At 47.3% G+C, this 15,250-nt stretch overlaps 2 protein-coding genes across 3 annotated transcripts; one reads left to right on the top strand and one right to left on the bottom strand.

Moving 5' to 3' along the window:
* Positions 1–1,292: 1,292 nt before the first annotated feature.
* On the bottom strand, positions 1,293–7,493 carry mapk12a (mitogen-activated protein kinase 12a). The gene is made up of 12 exons (XM_062462618.1): positions 7,016–7,493; positions 5,984–6,113; positions 5,330–5,388; positions 4,847–4,958; positions 4,641–4,670; positions 4,479–4,526; positions 4,202–4,316; positions 3,848–3,919; positions 3,572–3,651; positions 3,305–3,383; positions 2,853–3,026; positions 1,293–1,872 (listed from the first exon to the last, which is right to left on the bottom strand). The coding sequence occupies exons 1-12, from the start codon at positions 7,132–7,134 to the stop codon at positions 1,805–1,807; spliced, it is 1,086 nt and encodes a 361-aa protein (XP_062318602.1). The 5' UTR covers positions 7,135–7,493; the 3' UTR covers positions 1,293–1,804.
* A 994-nt stretch (positions 7,494–8,487) lies between these two features.
* On the top strand, positions 8,488–15,232 carry LOC134021572 (inner centromere protein-like). 2 transcript variants are annotated; one of them, XM_062462568.1, is made up of 19 exons: positions 8,488–8,671; positions 8,971–9,126; positions 9,291–9,395; positions 9,473–10,029; positions 10,206–10,257; positions 10,392–10,555; positions 10,692–10,731; positions 10,837–10,927; positions 11,052–11,192; positions 11,344–11,361; positions 12,505–12,614; positions 12,701–12,791; positions 12,888–13,013; positions 13,098–13,246; positions 13,344–13,464; positions 13,732–13,827; positions 13,976–14,038; positions 14,131–14,284; positions 14,462–15,232. In XM_062462568.1, the coding sequence occupies exons 2-19, from the start codon at positions 8,984–8,986 to the stop codon at positions 14,644–14,646; spliced, it is 2,406 nt and encodes an 801-aa protein (XP_062318552.1). In that variant the 5' UTR covers positions 8,488–8,671; positions 8,971–8,983; the 3' UTR covers positions 14,647–15,232. The 2 variants fall into 2 exon arrangements, with proteins under 2 accessions (XP_062318552.1, XP_062318553.1); XM_062462569.1 differs by lacking the exon at positions 11,344–11,361 and having other exon boundaries at positions 8,489–8,671.
* Positions 15,233–15,250: the final 18 nt, after the last annotated feature.

A 15,250-nucleotide genomic window follows, 5' to 3' on the forward strand; every position in this document is an offset into this window, starting at 1 on the left:
GTAACGCGCTGTGCCTTCCGCACACTAATGTACAGAGATTTGGAGACACATATACAGACAAAATATACACATGTACTGCACATGCATAGCATAAACAAAACCAAACTGGGTGAAGGTTCTTACCGACATTCACAATCATCTAAGCTTTTATCTTGGGACAGTCCTTGACCCTTCTTTTTGACATGAATCGGTCCCACAGTAAATTCAGGAAATACCAGATTATCAGAACAGAAACCAGCCGTGTCAATAAAATGTTAAGCTATCCAAGCTGATAAGAGAGGGCCTTGGGCACCAAATGAAGAACACATTGTGCTTGCAGGGTTTGTTCAATCATCCCCAGAAATCCCACTGTCGTACTTGTCTCAAATCTTGACATTTCTCGAAACTCTACTTAATAGGCTCTCTGTCTCTCTGTCATACATAGTTTCACCTTGAGTCTAGACAGAGACCAAAGGCATCAAGCTGCCAGCCCAAGTTCATCCATCTGGCCCTGCAGGAGTGGTGGACTGGGAACTGAAGGGTGATAACGCTGTAGTCTCTGAGGTATTTAGGGATGCTCCAGGGCTGGGTCAATCCCCTGACGTCCTCCCCTCTGCCATCGGAAACAAACTGCCTGGTGATGGACATTCCCCTTTAAGAATGACCCAGGTCGATTTAATGTTTGGGCATCGCTCTCATTCCACACATACTGGCCTCTGTGTCAGGGTATGTGTGTGTGAACAGAGAGAGGGAATTCTTAAAAGCACACTCTAAGATCGTCCAATGAGGTTAGAGGGTGGGGGAAAAATGTGCGGCTCAAATCCAACAAGCTCTGAAAATAAACTGGTGGATTGACAGCTGTGTAGGAGAGAAGAGGATAGGAGGGGAGGGGAGAGGAGGTTAGGAGAGGAGAAGAGACAACAAGACACGAGACGACAGGAGAGGAAAGAGGGGGGGGGTGTATAGAAAAATGTGCTTTCATCGCTGTTTTCCTGTCTGAAAAGAGAACTCCGTGACTCCAGAATGAACCATCCCTGAGGGAGGGGCGGATATAATTCAGCGTGACACGCACCCAGGGCTACTGCGGCTCGCGGCAGGAAGTCCATCATGGGGGAGATAGAGTGACTGGCAGGGTCTGGCATCAGGGATCAGTAAGGCGCAGACGGAAGACTCCACACACACGGAAAATGTAATGAGGCGTAAACACCCGTTCGTGTTCTCGACACGCTCCTCAGTGTGGTGCGTGTGTGCTGCCCCCTAGTGGAGACCACAGGAAGCATCAACAGAGCGGAAAAGTCCTGAATAACAAACGAGACTTTTTAAGAAAGCAATTTTAATCCAATCCGACTAATCCAGTGTAAGAAGCATTATTACCGCAGGCCAGGTGTAAAACTGCGCTTGGTACATCGCACTCTCCACTAGGACAACAACAACAAACGATTGTGTGTGTACCCTGGAGTAAATCATGTTCATGTCAGGCAGTAGAGTATTGTTCTTTCATTAAGGCCATGGGAGGAAGTACACATCAAGGAGAAGGATCACACAGATAGAATACACACAGATGCCTTCTATATAGACCAGACACGCAGACAGTCAGGAACAGTACTTATATAGTCACATCTCCTGCGGTAAGGACAACCAAGCCATTAAAGACAGACTTGTCACTGAGCAGTGGAGACTGATACACACAGATACAGTGAACACATACACACACGAGCACACGTACAGTACGGTACACACACATAGGAATGGTTCACACAGTGTATGATGGCTAGTATGATGGCTATGTGAGGGTGGGGGGGTTCACACCACAGAGGGGCTCCTCTCACAGTGAGGTTTCTTTAGGCTCGACCACCACAGGCTGGAAAGCCAGGATCTCTGTGTACGTGTGACCTGGAGGGAGAGAGAGACCGAAGAGAGGGAGAGAGAGACCGAAGAGAGGGAGAGAGAGACCGAAGAGAGGGAGAGAGACCGAAGAGAGGGAGAGAGAGACCGAATAGAGGGAGAGAGAGACCGAAGAGAGGGAGAGAGACCGAAGAGAGGGAGAGAGAGACCGAAGAGAGGGAGAGAGGAAAACCAGACAGACAGGAAGAAGTCATGTTTTCACTTACAGACAATAAGAAGCAGCTCCAGAGGCTTCAGACATCATTATGCCTCATCTCCCCCTTTCACCTCTTCCCTCGACTCCTTTTCCTGTCCTCTGCCCCTCCCTCCCTCACCTCACCCACCTCCCCCTTTCCCCCCTCCACTCCAGCCCCTCTCCTTCCTCAACTCCCCTCCTCCCATCCCCTCTCCTTCCTCAACTCCCCTCCTCCCATCCCCTCCTCCAGTCCCCTCCGCCCGTCCCCTCCCCTCCTCCCGTCCCCTCCTCCCGTCCCCTCCTCCGGTCCCCTCCGCCCGTCCCCTCCTCCCGTCCCCTCCGCCCGTCCCCTCCTCCCGTCCCCTCCTCCCGTCCCATCCGCCCGTCCCCTCCGCCCGTCCCCTCCTCCCGTCCCCTCCGCCCGTCCCCTCCTCCCGTCCCCTCCTCCCGTCCCCTCCTCCCGTCCCCTCCGCCCGTCCCCTCCTCCCGTCCCCTCCGCCCGTCCCCTCCTCCCGTCCCCTCCTCCCGTCCCATCCGCCCGTCCCCTCCGCCCGTCCCCTCCTCCCGTCCCCTCCGCCCGTCCCCTCCTCCCGTCCCCTCCTCCCGTCCCCTCCTCCGGTCCCCTCCTCCCGTCCCCTCCGCCCATCCCCTCCTCCCGTCCCCTCCTCCCGTCCCCTCCTCCCGTCCCCTCCTCCCGTCCCCTCCGCCCGTCCCCTCCTCCCGTCCCCTCCTCCCGTCGCCTCCTCCCGTCCCCTCCGCCCGTCCCCTCCTCCCGTCCCCTCCCTCTCCTCACGTTTCCACTGCTCCAGGGGCAGCTCTGTGTTGTCCAGGGACGTGTCGTAGGGTTGAGCCTCCGTCTCCTCCTCCGGCTCCCTGAACTCAGAGAAGTAGGGAAGGCCCAGGGCCTCCGCCGCCGTCACCCGCCTCTCTGGGTCCAGCAGCAGCATACGCTCCAGCACAGTCACCGCTGGAGGGGAGGAGAGGAGGAGGGGGAGGAGAGGGAGGAGGGGGAGGAGGAAGTGAGGAGGAGGTGGCGGGGAGGAGGAAGTGAGAAGGGGTGGAGTGGAGGAGGAAAGGAATGGAGGAGGAGAGGAGGAGGGGGAGGAAGGGGGAGGAGGAGGACGAGGAGAGGGATTAGCTTGCGGGAAATGGAAGCTTCTGACCTAAGTGTGTAATATGAACCAAATATGTAATACGATCGAAATAAATCGAGAATAAAGATTTGTGGCTAAGGATGTGTCTCACCCTGAGGCTTGGCTTTGAGAAATAGCTGCTGAAGATCTTTCTTTGGGGCTTTGGGGAGACTTTTGATGTAGTTCTTAGCCTGGGAGGAACCGTCCCAACCACAACATACAAGCACTGGTCAGAAGCACAGGGAGTTTCCCGGTGACACTTGCATTTACGCGTGTGCATGTGCGAGCATGTGTGTTTGTGTGTATGAGTGTGTGTGTGTCAATGTGTTTGTGTGTGTGTGTGCGTGTGTGTGTACACGTGTACACGTGTACAACTCACGTCCTGAGACTTCATCTTGGTGATGAACTCCTGAGTTGGCGTCCCTGTGATTTTCATGATCTCTGTCAGCTGATCAAGGTCTGAGGGTCACGGGTCAAGAAAAGGTTTCTATGTCATAGATAAGGTGAACGCATCACCTGAGTCGGTTCCACAAGCCTCACTAAACACATTTAGCACCACCGAAAGATATATATAAACGGATGTGTTTCTCGATTCTCTCTGGGTGGATGTTGTGCATGTTCGGAGGCGTGACTCAGAGCGAGGCTCAGAGGATACGGTCGTTTCCTTTAAACAGAGGCTTCCCCAGGAGCATCTCTGCCATGATGCAGCCCACTGACCAGATGTCCACTGGAGAGAGAGAGGAGGGGGGGGGAGAGAAGAGGGGGGAGAGGAGGAGAAAGGATGGAGACAAAGAGGGTTCTCAGCAGGGGTCGAGCAGTCACATGTACAGCCTAGTCTGATAAACGGACCCTTTAGCACCCTTTAGGGAACATTGATGTATGTGTGTGTGTGTGGATGTGTGTGTGATTGTGTGTGTGTGTGCGTATGTGCGTGTGTGTGTGTGTGTGTGTGTGTGTGTGTGTGTGTGTGTGTGTGTGTGTGTGTGTGTGTGTGTGTGTGTGTACTGACCAGTCTGGGTGTAGTGCATCCAACTGAGAATGACCTCGGGGGCTCTGTACCAGCGAGTCACCACATACCCAGTCATCTCACTGTCTGTCTGCCGAGCCAGGCCAAAGTCCAGGATCTGACACACACAGACACACACACGCACGCACACACACGCATGACCATGTCACCAGACAAGACCCCTGCTCCGACAGGACACCAAACCAGTGTTACAGAAAGTTATAAGATACCACAACATGATGAAAGTTAGCACGTTTAAACTATGCACGTGTGTGCATACCTTGAGCTCACACTCCTGGTTGATGGCCAGGTTTCCTGGTTTGAGATCCTGCAGACATCAATGATAACATGATGACATTAAATGACAGTATTGCCACTAAAACTTTATTCCTAATATGGTCATCCATACTGTATGTGTACGCACACACAAAGACCCACTTACTCTGTGGATGATCCCAGCTGAATGGATGTACTGCAGCAGAGACAACAGGACAGTTCTTACATCACCAACATCACGGTTAAGGCAGGATGTGAAAGTGGGTTACTGTGTTTCTGGTGTGTGTTTGTGGTGGGTGGGTGGGTGGGTGTGTGTGTGTTTGTGTGTGTGTTTGTGTGTGTGTGTGTGTGTCATGCATCGAGTGTCTCTACCTTGAGGCCCTTCAGCATCTGGTAGACCAGGTACTGGACCTTCTCTTCAGACAGCCTCTCCATTTTCATCAGCTTCCCCAGGTCTGTACCCATGAAGGGCATGACCAGGTAACTGTGAGACGAAAGGAGGGAGAGAGAGAAGGAGAGAGAGGGGGAGAGAGAGGGGGTGGAGAAGGAGAGAGAGAAGGAGAGAGAGGGGGAGAGAGAGGGGGGTGGAGAAGGAGAGAGAGAAGGAGAGGGGGAGAGAGGGGGTGGAGAAGGAGAGAGAGAAGGAGAGGGGGAGAGAGGGGGTGGAGAAGGAGAGAGAGAAGGAGAGAGAGGGGGAGAGAGAGGGGGTGGAGAGGGAGAGAGAGAAGGAGAGAGAGGGGGAGAGAGAGAGGAGGTCAAAAGTGGGAGAGATATAGATTGTTCGTTTGCTACATGAAATCAACACAGTGTAATATACAGATGAATACAAAATGTGAAATAGCACCGTAAACTCACAAGTCCAGGAATCTATCCAATGAGAGGTTAGCTGTAAACACATCTAGTAGTCCAATCACCTGACATGTAGATAAAGAGAGAGAGAGAGAGAGAGAGAGAGAGAGAGAGAGAGAGAAAGAGAGAGAGAGAGAGAGAGAGAGAGAGAGAGAGAGAGAGAGAGAGAGAGAGAGAGAGAGAGAGAGAGAGAGAGAGAGAGAGAGAGAGAGAGAGAGAGAAAGAAAGAAAGAAAGAAAGAAAGAAAGAAAGAAAGAAAGAAAGAAAGAAAGAAAAAGACAAAGAAAGACAGAAAGGAGACAAAAAGAGAGCGGGAAAAAGAAAGAAAGAGAGGGAGAGAGAGAGAGAGACAATATTTAGCAGATGATGAAAGGATGATGAGAGAATGACAAAACGGGTGTGTATCTAAACAGACAGGAAGTTTGGTCCAGTAAACATGAATGGCCCTGGAATAAACAACTGTTCAGCTGTGGGCACTGTATGTTTAGAGACACCAGGTGTGTCATCTGTAACCAACAACAGCCTTGCCTGCTGAAGGGTCAGGATTAGCCCTGGTAGACAGGGTTTGGGTTAGAACAGCAAGACTGCATCCATGTAATACAGAGGGGAACCATGGGACAACATGCAGACAGACAGGAGGTCGGCACAGCGGGGTCTCACGTTGTCATGCTTCATGTGTTTGAGCAGACGCAGCTCCCTGTAAGCTCTCTTAGCAAACAGCTCTGACTGGAATGGCCTGTGGAGCTTCTTAATGGCCACCTTGGTGCCTGTCCTAAAGTCCAGTGCCGAGCTGTAGAGAGAACGAGAGATGGAATGATGAAGGAAGGGAGGAGGGAAAGGGATGGGGGGGGGGGTTGGAGTTAGAAAGAGGGATACGAATGTACAGAAATACGGTAGCCGATCTATGCAGATGGTGCGAGTCTGGTGAGGTGCAGAAACGTAGATAGAAACGCAATGAGAATAGCATGTTTATCTGTGTTCAAGTCACGCGTTTACTTGAACTGGCGTGAACTATCACATGACAAACTCTTAAGGCAGTTGTAGAAGCCCCCTTCCACCACCAATCTACACAAACACACACACAAACAACGAACACACGTAACCTACACATTACTGTCAATTTGCAGCAGACACATTCAGTTAAAAATGAAAACCAAAATTTAGTAATTCGTTAACATGTTTACACCCGCAGTCCGTACACGCCCACTTCGTTAAACATTGATAACAACAACGTAACAAGCTCACGCAGTTGGACACAGGTAGAGCTTGTTACCACAGTGAAGAATAGTTTGCAGCTGTGCAATGAGCGTCTCCCTAACTATGTAGGCTGCACTTAAAAACGTGTGTTCTATGAATATTGAATGAATAACCTAATGTTCTTATTTCAGCACCCCTATGCTATATGAAGCAATCAAGGTTGGTGAAAATGTGCCAAAAATCTCAAATAGATTAGACAAGGAAGTAAATCAAGCATGTCTTTTGGTTTGGTGTGCTCAGGTTTCGCTAAGTGATTTGTTTTAGCCAACATGACCCTCTGCAGTATAGGAACAAATATAGGCTACAACATACACAATTAGTTTTTGTTCTATTGTACTGGGCTGCCCAGTAGTTCCCTAATATGAGAAATAACATACATGTACTACTAAATGTACACGTGACACCTCTTTAGAACCAGATTGTCATTACACTTACCAAACAGTCCCGTAAGCTCCCGTCCCCACCTGAGTCAGTTCACGGTACCGTTCTGGTACCTCCCATGTGGTTTTGTTCACCTCCTTGCGGCAGTAGCCAGGTCGGACCCGACTCATCATCGTATCTGAGCTCAGTTAGTTAGTTACCCAATAAACTGTCACAGGGAGGATTTCCCTGTTCCGTCTACGTGCCCATTGTCCTGCTACCTATGCGTTTCTGTGTTGTCCCTCGACGAATGCGCAGCCCGTCTACGGCGCAGGGCGCGCCTCAAGGCCAAGCAGACACTCCCGAGTTTCGTTAAAACAGACGACAACCGCACGCACGGCGGCCCCTGCTTGTAAGATGAGAGTGAGCGTTGTCTTGGGTTCCAGGGTGTTTGGGTGACAGGCTATTGTATCATATAACTAGACATCGTCGCATTTCAATATAAATGTACGTGTGTACACACAGTCTACAGTATGCACATTCACAATATCAAGCCTGCATTATAGGCTACCTTGAATCATGTGTGATTGTGCATACGCGTACGCAGATCTCGGCTGACGAAATGTGGACCAGTGTATGTGTGTACAAAGGTGTGGTGTGTCTAGGGCCTGCTGGGACCTGTGAACTAAAACCCTGAAGCGCAGACATTCCTCTCTGAGGTTGGAGCCCAGATATTCGAGACCCCGCCTGGGGATCTGAGATGGGGCACATAACACACACAGCACACAAAGATACGCGTGCACAAACATATCAAGCGTGAGACGGGAGAAGCGTTTCTTGGCAACACTGAAATTATCTCCAAATGTGTTTCTGAATTTTTCTTTATAAGACAAGTATAAGATAAACGTGTTTATGACAGGTTTTGTAAAATCTCTCTCTCACACACACACACGCATCCACCCTTTCTTTATTTCGCTCTACATCTCCCCCATCTCTCTCTCTCTCTCTCTCTCTCTCTCTCTCAGTTCAGTTCAAAGGGCTTTATTGGCATGAAAACAACAATTGTTCATATTGCCAAAGCAACGGTAGAATTACAGAAATATTAATCAATGTAAATCATGGCCTTATATATACTTATATTTCACACACTCACATACAGAGACACACACGGCAGTTTAACATATACAGTGTATCTACACCACACAGGTGTACAACTTGTATCCATGTTATTATTATTCAAGTTGGTATATTATTAATGTTGCCAAATAATCGGTATAAATAAATAAATAAGTAAATAGATACACACACACATATGTATATATACATATATTTCTCTCTCGGTTCCTCCTTCTCTCTCCATTTCCCCCTCCCTATCTTCTTCTCCCCCGTTTATCTTACTATTTGAGCTCGCCACTCCCGAACGGTAGGTGGCAGTGATGTACCTCTTAAACGTTGGTTGACATCTGCCATAACACCAAAAGAAGAAGAAGAAGCTTTTTATTGGTTTAAATCGAATTTCGTTTCAGAAATGCCTCCGATTGGCTAACACAATTTGAACGGTTTCAGCGGGCGCTACTGAACTGAAGTAGTTGTTTGCGATCTTTTTATAGTGGTGAATTTAGCCGATTGGGACAGCTGAACATTTAGACGAATAATATTACATGAAAAATATCCACGTACCGGATGCAAGTTAGTTGGATACCAGTTGTTTTATCAACCATTGGTAAAAAGGTTGGTATATCTTTCTATTCACCGTGACTACTATTGTTAGACATGATGGCACGTAAGCTAAGTAAGCTACAGTAGAGCTAGCTCTAATGTTATGGGCGTTTAGACAGTTAGCCTCGTTGCAAATTAGCTAGTAAAGTTAGCTACTATCTACGACGTCGCCCAGCACACATAAGCTCAAACAGTTCTTTTTCACCAAAGTTTCTCCATTGTTGACAAAAAAAATTCCAGTCGAACATGGGTAGCTCAAGCTTTGCCAGTTGTTAGCCTAGCTAGCTAATTCCAATCTTTGTTTCTTTCAGTCACGCTGCAACCATGAGCTGCTCGGTTCTTTCGTGTACACGTTCTCTCGTAAAAACGTTCGATGGCAAAATACAGGAATATATCAGTGATATCGAAAATGTCCATATGGTCTGGCTGGAAGAAATTCAGCAGGAAGCCAACCGGATGTTTTCAAGGTTTGATAACAATCCAATAGCGTTATTGTGTTACAGTTTTATTACTAACTGCCTCTGATGGAGAGACTGATAGACCGGTCATCTTAAATTTACGAAATCCAGAATGGTATAAACAACAGCTGTATATTTTAAGTAGTTAATTCATAAAGACCTATACATTACAGTGACTTCAGTGCAGAACCAGAATTGATGCCAAAGACTCCAATTCAGAAGAAAAACAGCCGCAGGAAACGTATTTCTGCGGGCCAGGAAGAAAACCGCAAAAGACGGTAAATTGCTTCTGTCGCACGAGTCTACACTGCTCTCATGTCTTACAAAAAAGTAACAAAACTGTTTTTACCCATAGGAGTTCAAAGGGCAAGCGCAACCTACGTATATCTTCAGTGAATAAACTTAATCTCATTGCTGAAAATGAAGTTGGCCCAGAGGCAGTCGCCTCTGAGTTATTCCCAGAAGAGTCCAAACGCAACACTCGCCACAAGACAGCAGAGAGGGGGGCAGAAGAGAAGTCCATCACAGAAAAACATGAGAACTACTCCCATACGCAGACAGAAACTGCAGTGGTGTGCGCTAGCTCCCACCCATCCCCTTCAAGCACGCCCCAATCTCCACCTCAGACACGCATGCAAGAAGTTACGGTGAAACTTTCTGCTGCTGACCGCCTGTCTGCTGAGATCCTGTTAAAGGCAGAGTCCTCTCCCGGCCGCTCCGTTGTTAAGATTGCCATAGCTACCACGGAACCCTCCAGTTCACGCAGAAGCTCCGTGCGGCATTCCCTCAGCCTCCGGCGCTCCCTGGCTGGTCTGCGCCACAGCATGACTCAGGCGTCAGTGCGCCGAGCCTCCAGACGCTCCTTCATGAAGAAGAAGGCTCGTGCCGGAAGCTCCAGCAGGAACGTCAGTGGTGCGTAAAAAGCCCAGGGCAGTCCCATTCTGAGTCACTGTAAACGTCATGTGCTGCACAATGTAAACATGGGTAGCCACAGAAGGCAAGAGGCAGTGGGTGTAATATGTTCTGAATAGGAATGGTTGCATTCTAGTCAGGCGTTGACATGGTGTTTTAATGTCATCTCTCTGCAGAAGATGTCTTGATGTTGTCCAGTGGCGAAGATGTGGTTGTTAAGACGGAAGGGTAAGTAGTTCTATAATAACCTTTGACTTAATATTATTTAAATCCTGAGTAAATACTTGATTGGAACTTGTCACTCCATTTCCCAGTTTTTTAACAGATCTACTGTTAGGTGATGACCTGTATGTTTTCCTTAGTGTGTGGTCAGATGTAGACATTCAGACGGGGAATACAGAGACGTCTCCAGAAGAGAAGAAACCAGAGGTTCCCCACAGTCGTCTCACCCGCTCCACGGCCCAAATCCCCCCCACCACGGTTTCCTCCGCTGCCATCAGCAAGAGTGGCACCCCAGAGGAATCAGGTATGGCTCATAATGCTATCATTTTGTGCACACTGCTGTCAAAACATCTTGATCACAAAATAGCTTATCCTGTCTAGTTTCTTATTCCTAATGATAAAATAAACATGCGAGATAAACACGCTGAACTTATTTATAGATGACCACAGGGAAAAGCCTCAATCACAATCAAGCTTGAGGTAAGTCACTGTACAATATGTTAGCACATTTGAGGAAAAACACCTACTGTCAGTGAGATGATGGTAAGAAGGCATTATGCGTTAACTGTGCCTGTTTGGTTCTAGGTCTCGTTCAAACTCGAAGCGCAGAGCAGCTGATGCAGCGGAGGACTTCCAGAGCCCCAGGAAGAAGCCCTCTCCCAAGAGAAGCCAGACTGTACGCTCACGCTGCTCTCCTGGGCTTTTAGCACCCGTGTCGTCATTTTATACTGCCGTTTCCCCGTCTTTGTCATAACATGTCTAATAACAACCAAATGTTTTGGATTGTCTCTATGGCGTAGGCAATAAGGCCCAACATGAGATCCTTCCTCCAGACTGTGCAGAAGAACCAGCTTCTGATGATGACTCCAAGCTCTATGAGTCGCAGCAGTATGATGAAGTCCTTCATCAAAAACACTACGCCTCACAAAGTAGACCTTGCGGTGAGTCTAACCCAAACTTGGCCTTCACACAAACTTGATTGCTTTGCCATCTGTTTATTTTATGCAGGCACAGCTTGGATATAAAAAATACAATTAAAAAAACATTGTATTACCAAGGTACTAGGTCTCACAACTTTTTCTATCTTTCCAGTTGAGCCGTGGTTTAGTGGTAAGTTTTAGTTAATGTACTGGTGTTATTAACAGTTGAGGGGTTGTGTAGGTATTTAGGTGTCTGACTACATGTGTGCACATCTTGTCACCCCCTTCCTGCCACCTCATCTGGGTTTGTGTATATAATAGTGATATTTTGTACAATTGGGTCTGACCTGATAAACTTTTAACTAGGGATGGGTTGTACTTTTACAATCGTTTTTAAATATAAAAATCTAATTGTATAAAAATATGTATGTTCCCTTGCTTTTTCCGGTGCCTGGTAGTAAGTCATGCGTTTACATTTACATTTGGTCATTTAACAGACGCTCTTATCCAGAGCGACTTACAGTAAGTACAGGGACATTCCCCCCAAGGCAAGTAGGGTGAACTGCCTTGCCCAAGAACACAACGTCATTTTGCACGGCCGGGAATCGAACTGGCAACCTTCAGATTACTAGCCCGATTCCCTAACCGCTCATCCACCTGAGCAGTGGATGCGGTACTACCAACAGAAGGTGGCGGTAATGCACAAAAAAGCTGTTTGCCAACTACCATTAAATAACAAAAGATGAACGTGTTACTACCAAGTTCCTGTAAAACGTGCGTGGTGCTGTGAGATCAGACGCCACTGTACACTGGGAGTCAGGTGGCTGAGCGGTTAGAGAACCGGGCTAGTAATCCGAAGGTCGCTGGTTCGATTCCCGGCCGTGCAAAATGATGTTGTGTCCTTGGGCAAGGCACTTCACCCTACTTGCCTCCGGGGGAATGTCCCTGTACCTACTGTAAGTCGCTCTGGATAAGAGCGTCTGCTAAATGACTAAATGTAAATGTACAATAAGGAGAAGCATTCAAAGCAAAAGACGACTGCAGCCACCAAGAAGTTGCATGGACCACTTAGAATGGTCGAATAGTTCCCAGTGAATATCGAATAGTATTTTGACTTGAAATGCCCATCCCTACTTTTAACATGTCACTGTTGAAAAAATAAATCTATTAACTGATAATCATATCCCTGTCATCCATTTTAGTTGTTTTAATAATACTCACCCTTTCTGGATTTCACTAGTAAAACTACTAGTATGTCATTTTGGTGTAACCTATTGTATGGTCTTTGTAACTGTATGGCACACAATTTAATAAAACAATTTCTGTTATTTAGAAAAAAGAGCAACTGAAACTGGATGCTCTTAAGAAGAAGCAGGAGCAGGAAGAGGATCGAAGGAGAAAGATGGAGGACGACAAGAAAAAACGACTAGAGGAGCTGAAAAAGTGTGTCATTTAGTTTTAAGACTAGTTGGATTAACCTCATTCTACTCTACAAGCAAGTTAACTTGTGTGATTGTGTCACATTTCAGGAAGAGGGATGAAAGACTGAGAAAGGTTGTGGAGGCTCGAGTGAAAGATGAGGAGGAAAAGCTCAAGATGAGAAGAGAGAAAAATGACAAGGTGGGTGAGGGGTTAGGGACGGTGGCACAGAAATCTGAAAGTAAAGTTCTAGACTGTTCTTCAGTGTGCAGCTCCCGTGTGTTCCTGTGCTACCAGGCTCAGCTGCGAGAGGAGCGCCTGGCAGAGGAGAAGGCCCGGAAGATGGCTACCAAGCGCCAAGAAGAGCTGGAGCAGAGGCGGAAGTTGGAGGACGAAACGAGGAGGAAGAAGATACAGCAAGCGGTGAGACCTCCATGCTCGTGGGTTAGTCTGGAGGTAGATTTAGACCTGAAATCCGTTTTGATTAATGCTGCTCATCCACCTCAGGAAGAGGAGGAGAAATGCTTGCAGGAGATGCAGGCCAAGCGGAGGGCCGAGGAGGAACAGGAACGGGCTCGCAAGCTGGCAGAGGCCCGCCGGGCGATCGAGCTGAAGAAGGAGCAGGAGCGTGAGAGGGAGAGAGAGGCTGCTGAAAGGTGTTTTTTCCGTTGTAGCAGCTCTCGGTTGACTTCTTTTCACCGGTGTTGATGTCGTTTTCTCGGGCTTGCCACTAAGTCGCCTCTTCGCTTTCAGAGATCGAGTGGAGCAGGAAAAGGCCCTTGCTCTGAAGAGAGAAGTGGAGAAGGCTGCGAGGGAGAAAGAGAAGAGGGAGCTGGAGGAAATGAGAAAAGAGCTGGAAGAAAAGAGAAAGAGGGTAAGTTCTGACAAAGAATGTCACGGTGAGCCACAGTTTAGGTTCAATATATGTTTGTTCAGAATTTTCCCTTAACTGACATGGGACCAGTTATGACTTAACTGAATACATTAGCTTCTCCTCGGCGACGGTTTAGCGCTGGTCCTGAGAAATCTGAACGTCCGCATTGTGACAGTCATTGCCTAAAGCTTTATTGGAACCTAGTTCTAATCCTGAATCCTGTGAGTTAAGGGTCCTCATTTAGTTTGTGTGTGTTTGTTCCACCAGGAGGCGCAGGCTGAGGAGGAGAGGGCTGCTAAGCTGAGGGAAGCTGCCAAGGAGAAAGAAGCTGCTGCTAAGATCGCACTGTCAGGACAAGTTCAGGTGAGTTGACAGTTGTAGTCTGATGAAAGCACTGGTTGATGGTAGCATCAATATATCATGGATTTTATGATGCAAATATAGTACAATTTGATGTTATTTTTCAAAGTTTTCTCAAATTTTGAAGAGTTTGTGATATACGCTCTTACAGCATGCCGTAATGAAGACGCCTTTACGGAAGGGACCAGGCTTGAATGTGACTGTAGATATCGAGGTATGATCATTTGCATTTCACATCTAATGTGTTCCTTTGCACGACACAACATGGACACAAGGATTTCGTTTGAACTGTCTTTTCCACTCCAGGGTTCGCCACAGTCCTATGACATCACGCCGAAGGGCGGCAACAAGCCCGTTGCAGGGAACTCAAACTCTGACGATTATGGGATGGACCAGAAAAGCGATGACTCGACTGATGACGAATCTGCTCCGAGGAAACCCATTCCATCATGGGCAGAAGGTACATTGGATGACCCAAATTATTATCTAAATGATTGTTGTGGTGGGACTATAAGTAAATACCACGGCTGTACCGGTCACCACCAGCATCTAGACTGTTATAGTGACATTGATCGCCGTAAGTCACCTATGACATCTAATACTTTTTGTTGGTTCTCATTCACTTTTTTCTCTATAGGCATTAATCTGAAGCAGTCAACAATGAAACAGTATTTCAACCCACTGGACTTGCACACTTACTTTGGGGAGGTTGAACTTCTAAAGCTGGAGAACATCTTCTACAAGAGCAAGCCACGTTATTTCAAACGCACCAGCTCTGCTGTATGGAACTCGCCGCCTAAAAGGGGAAATCTGCCATTTTAAAAACATCAGTGCTACATTGAGAACATTGGGTTTTGTTTGTTAGTAGAAGGGATTGATTTCCCTTTTATTTTTTACATAGTAGCAAATGTGGATTTGGGGATTTTTTTAAAATACAATGTCTTTGTACTTTGAGAAACAACACAGTTTTACCAAGATTCATTCAGTGGCTGTTCTCATTGTGGAGTTGGTGTGGAGATGCTATTGTGTCTCACCTTTTATACTGGTCATGGTAGGTAATCACCTTTCAGTTAGCCTGTTCTGGAGAATGCATAGTGCCGACATTAGTATGTAGACGAAGAAATCAAATAAACATATAACCTTTTTTTTATGGAAAACATATGCTTGGTTAATAAAGTTAATAGGCACTATGTGTGTGGGATAAACTGTCGTTTAATTCTGAAATTACCCACAAGCCTTTCTTTCATTTCATGTTGGCGTGATCATAAAACAGAATTTTGTTTTTGAATGCTCCATTTGAGTCCCAACGTCTTACGCCTATACATCATAAGACGTAGTGATTTTGGACCGACTGCACGAGCTACATATATCCACAAGTTCTGGAATAATAAAAGATTGTTAGACATGACGCCGGTTTCGTCAGACT

This window comes from Osmerus eperlanus, chromosome 5 (genome assembly GCF_963692335.1).
Source record: "Osmerus eperlanus chromosome 5, fOsmEpe2.1, whole genome shotgun sequence".
NCBI lineage: Eukaryota > Metazoa > Chordata > Actinopteri > Osmeriformes > Osmeridae > Osmerus > Osmerus eperlanus.

Bases quoted from the DNA above. Each gene is read 5' to 3' on its own strand.
- LOC134021572 (XM_062462568.1), top strand. From the start codon at position 8,984: ATGAGCTGCTCGGTTCTTTCGTGTACACGTTCTCTCGTAAAAACGTTC. The intron at 9,127-9,290 runs GTTTGATAACAA...TATACATTACAG, and splicing joins GCCAACCGGATGTTTTCAAG to TGACTTCAGTGCAGAACCAG. The intron at 13,247-13,343 runs GTGTTTTTTCCG...CTTCGCTTTCAG, and splicing joins GAGAGAGAGGCTGCTGAAAG to AGATCGAGTGGAGCAGGAAA.
- mapk12a (XM_062462618.1), bottom strand. From the start codon at position 7,134: ATGATGAGTCGGGTCCGACCTGGCTACTGCCGCAAGGAGGTGAACAAA. The intron at 6,114-7,015 runs GTAAGTGTAATG...TTCTCTCTACAG, and splicing joins GGAGCTTACGGGACTGTTTG to CTCGGCACTGGACTTTAGGA. The intron at 3,027-3,304 runs GTGAGACACATC...CCTCCCCTCCAG, and splicing joins TCTCAAAGCCAAGCCTCAGG to CGGTGACTGTGCTGGAGCGT.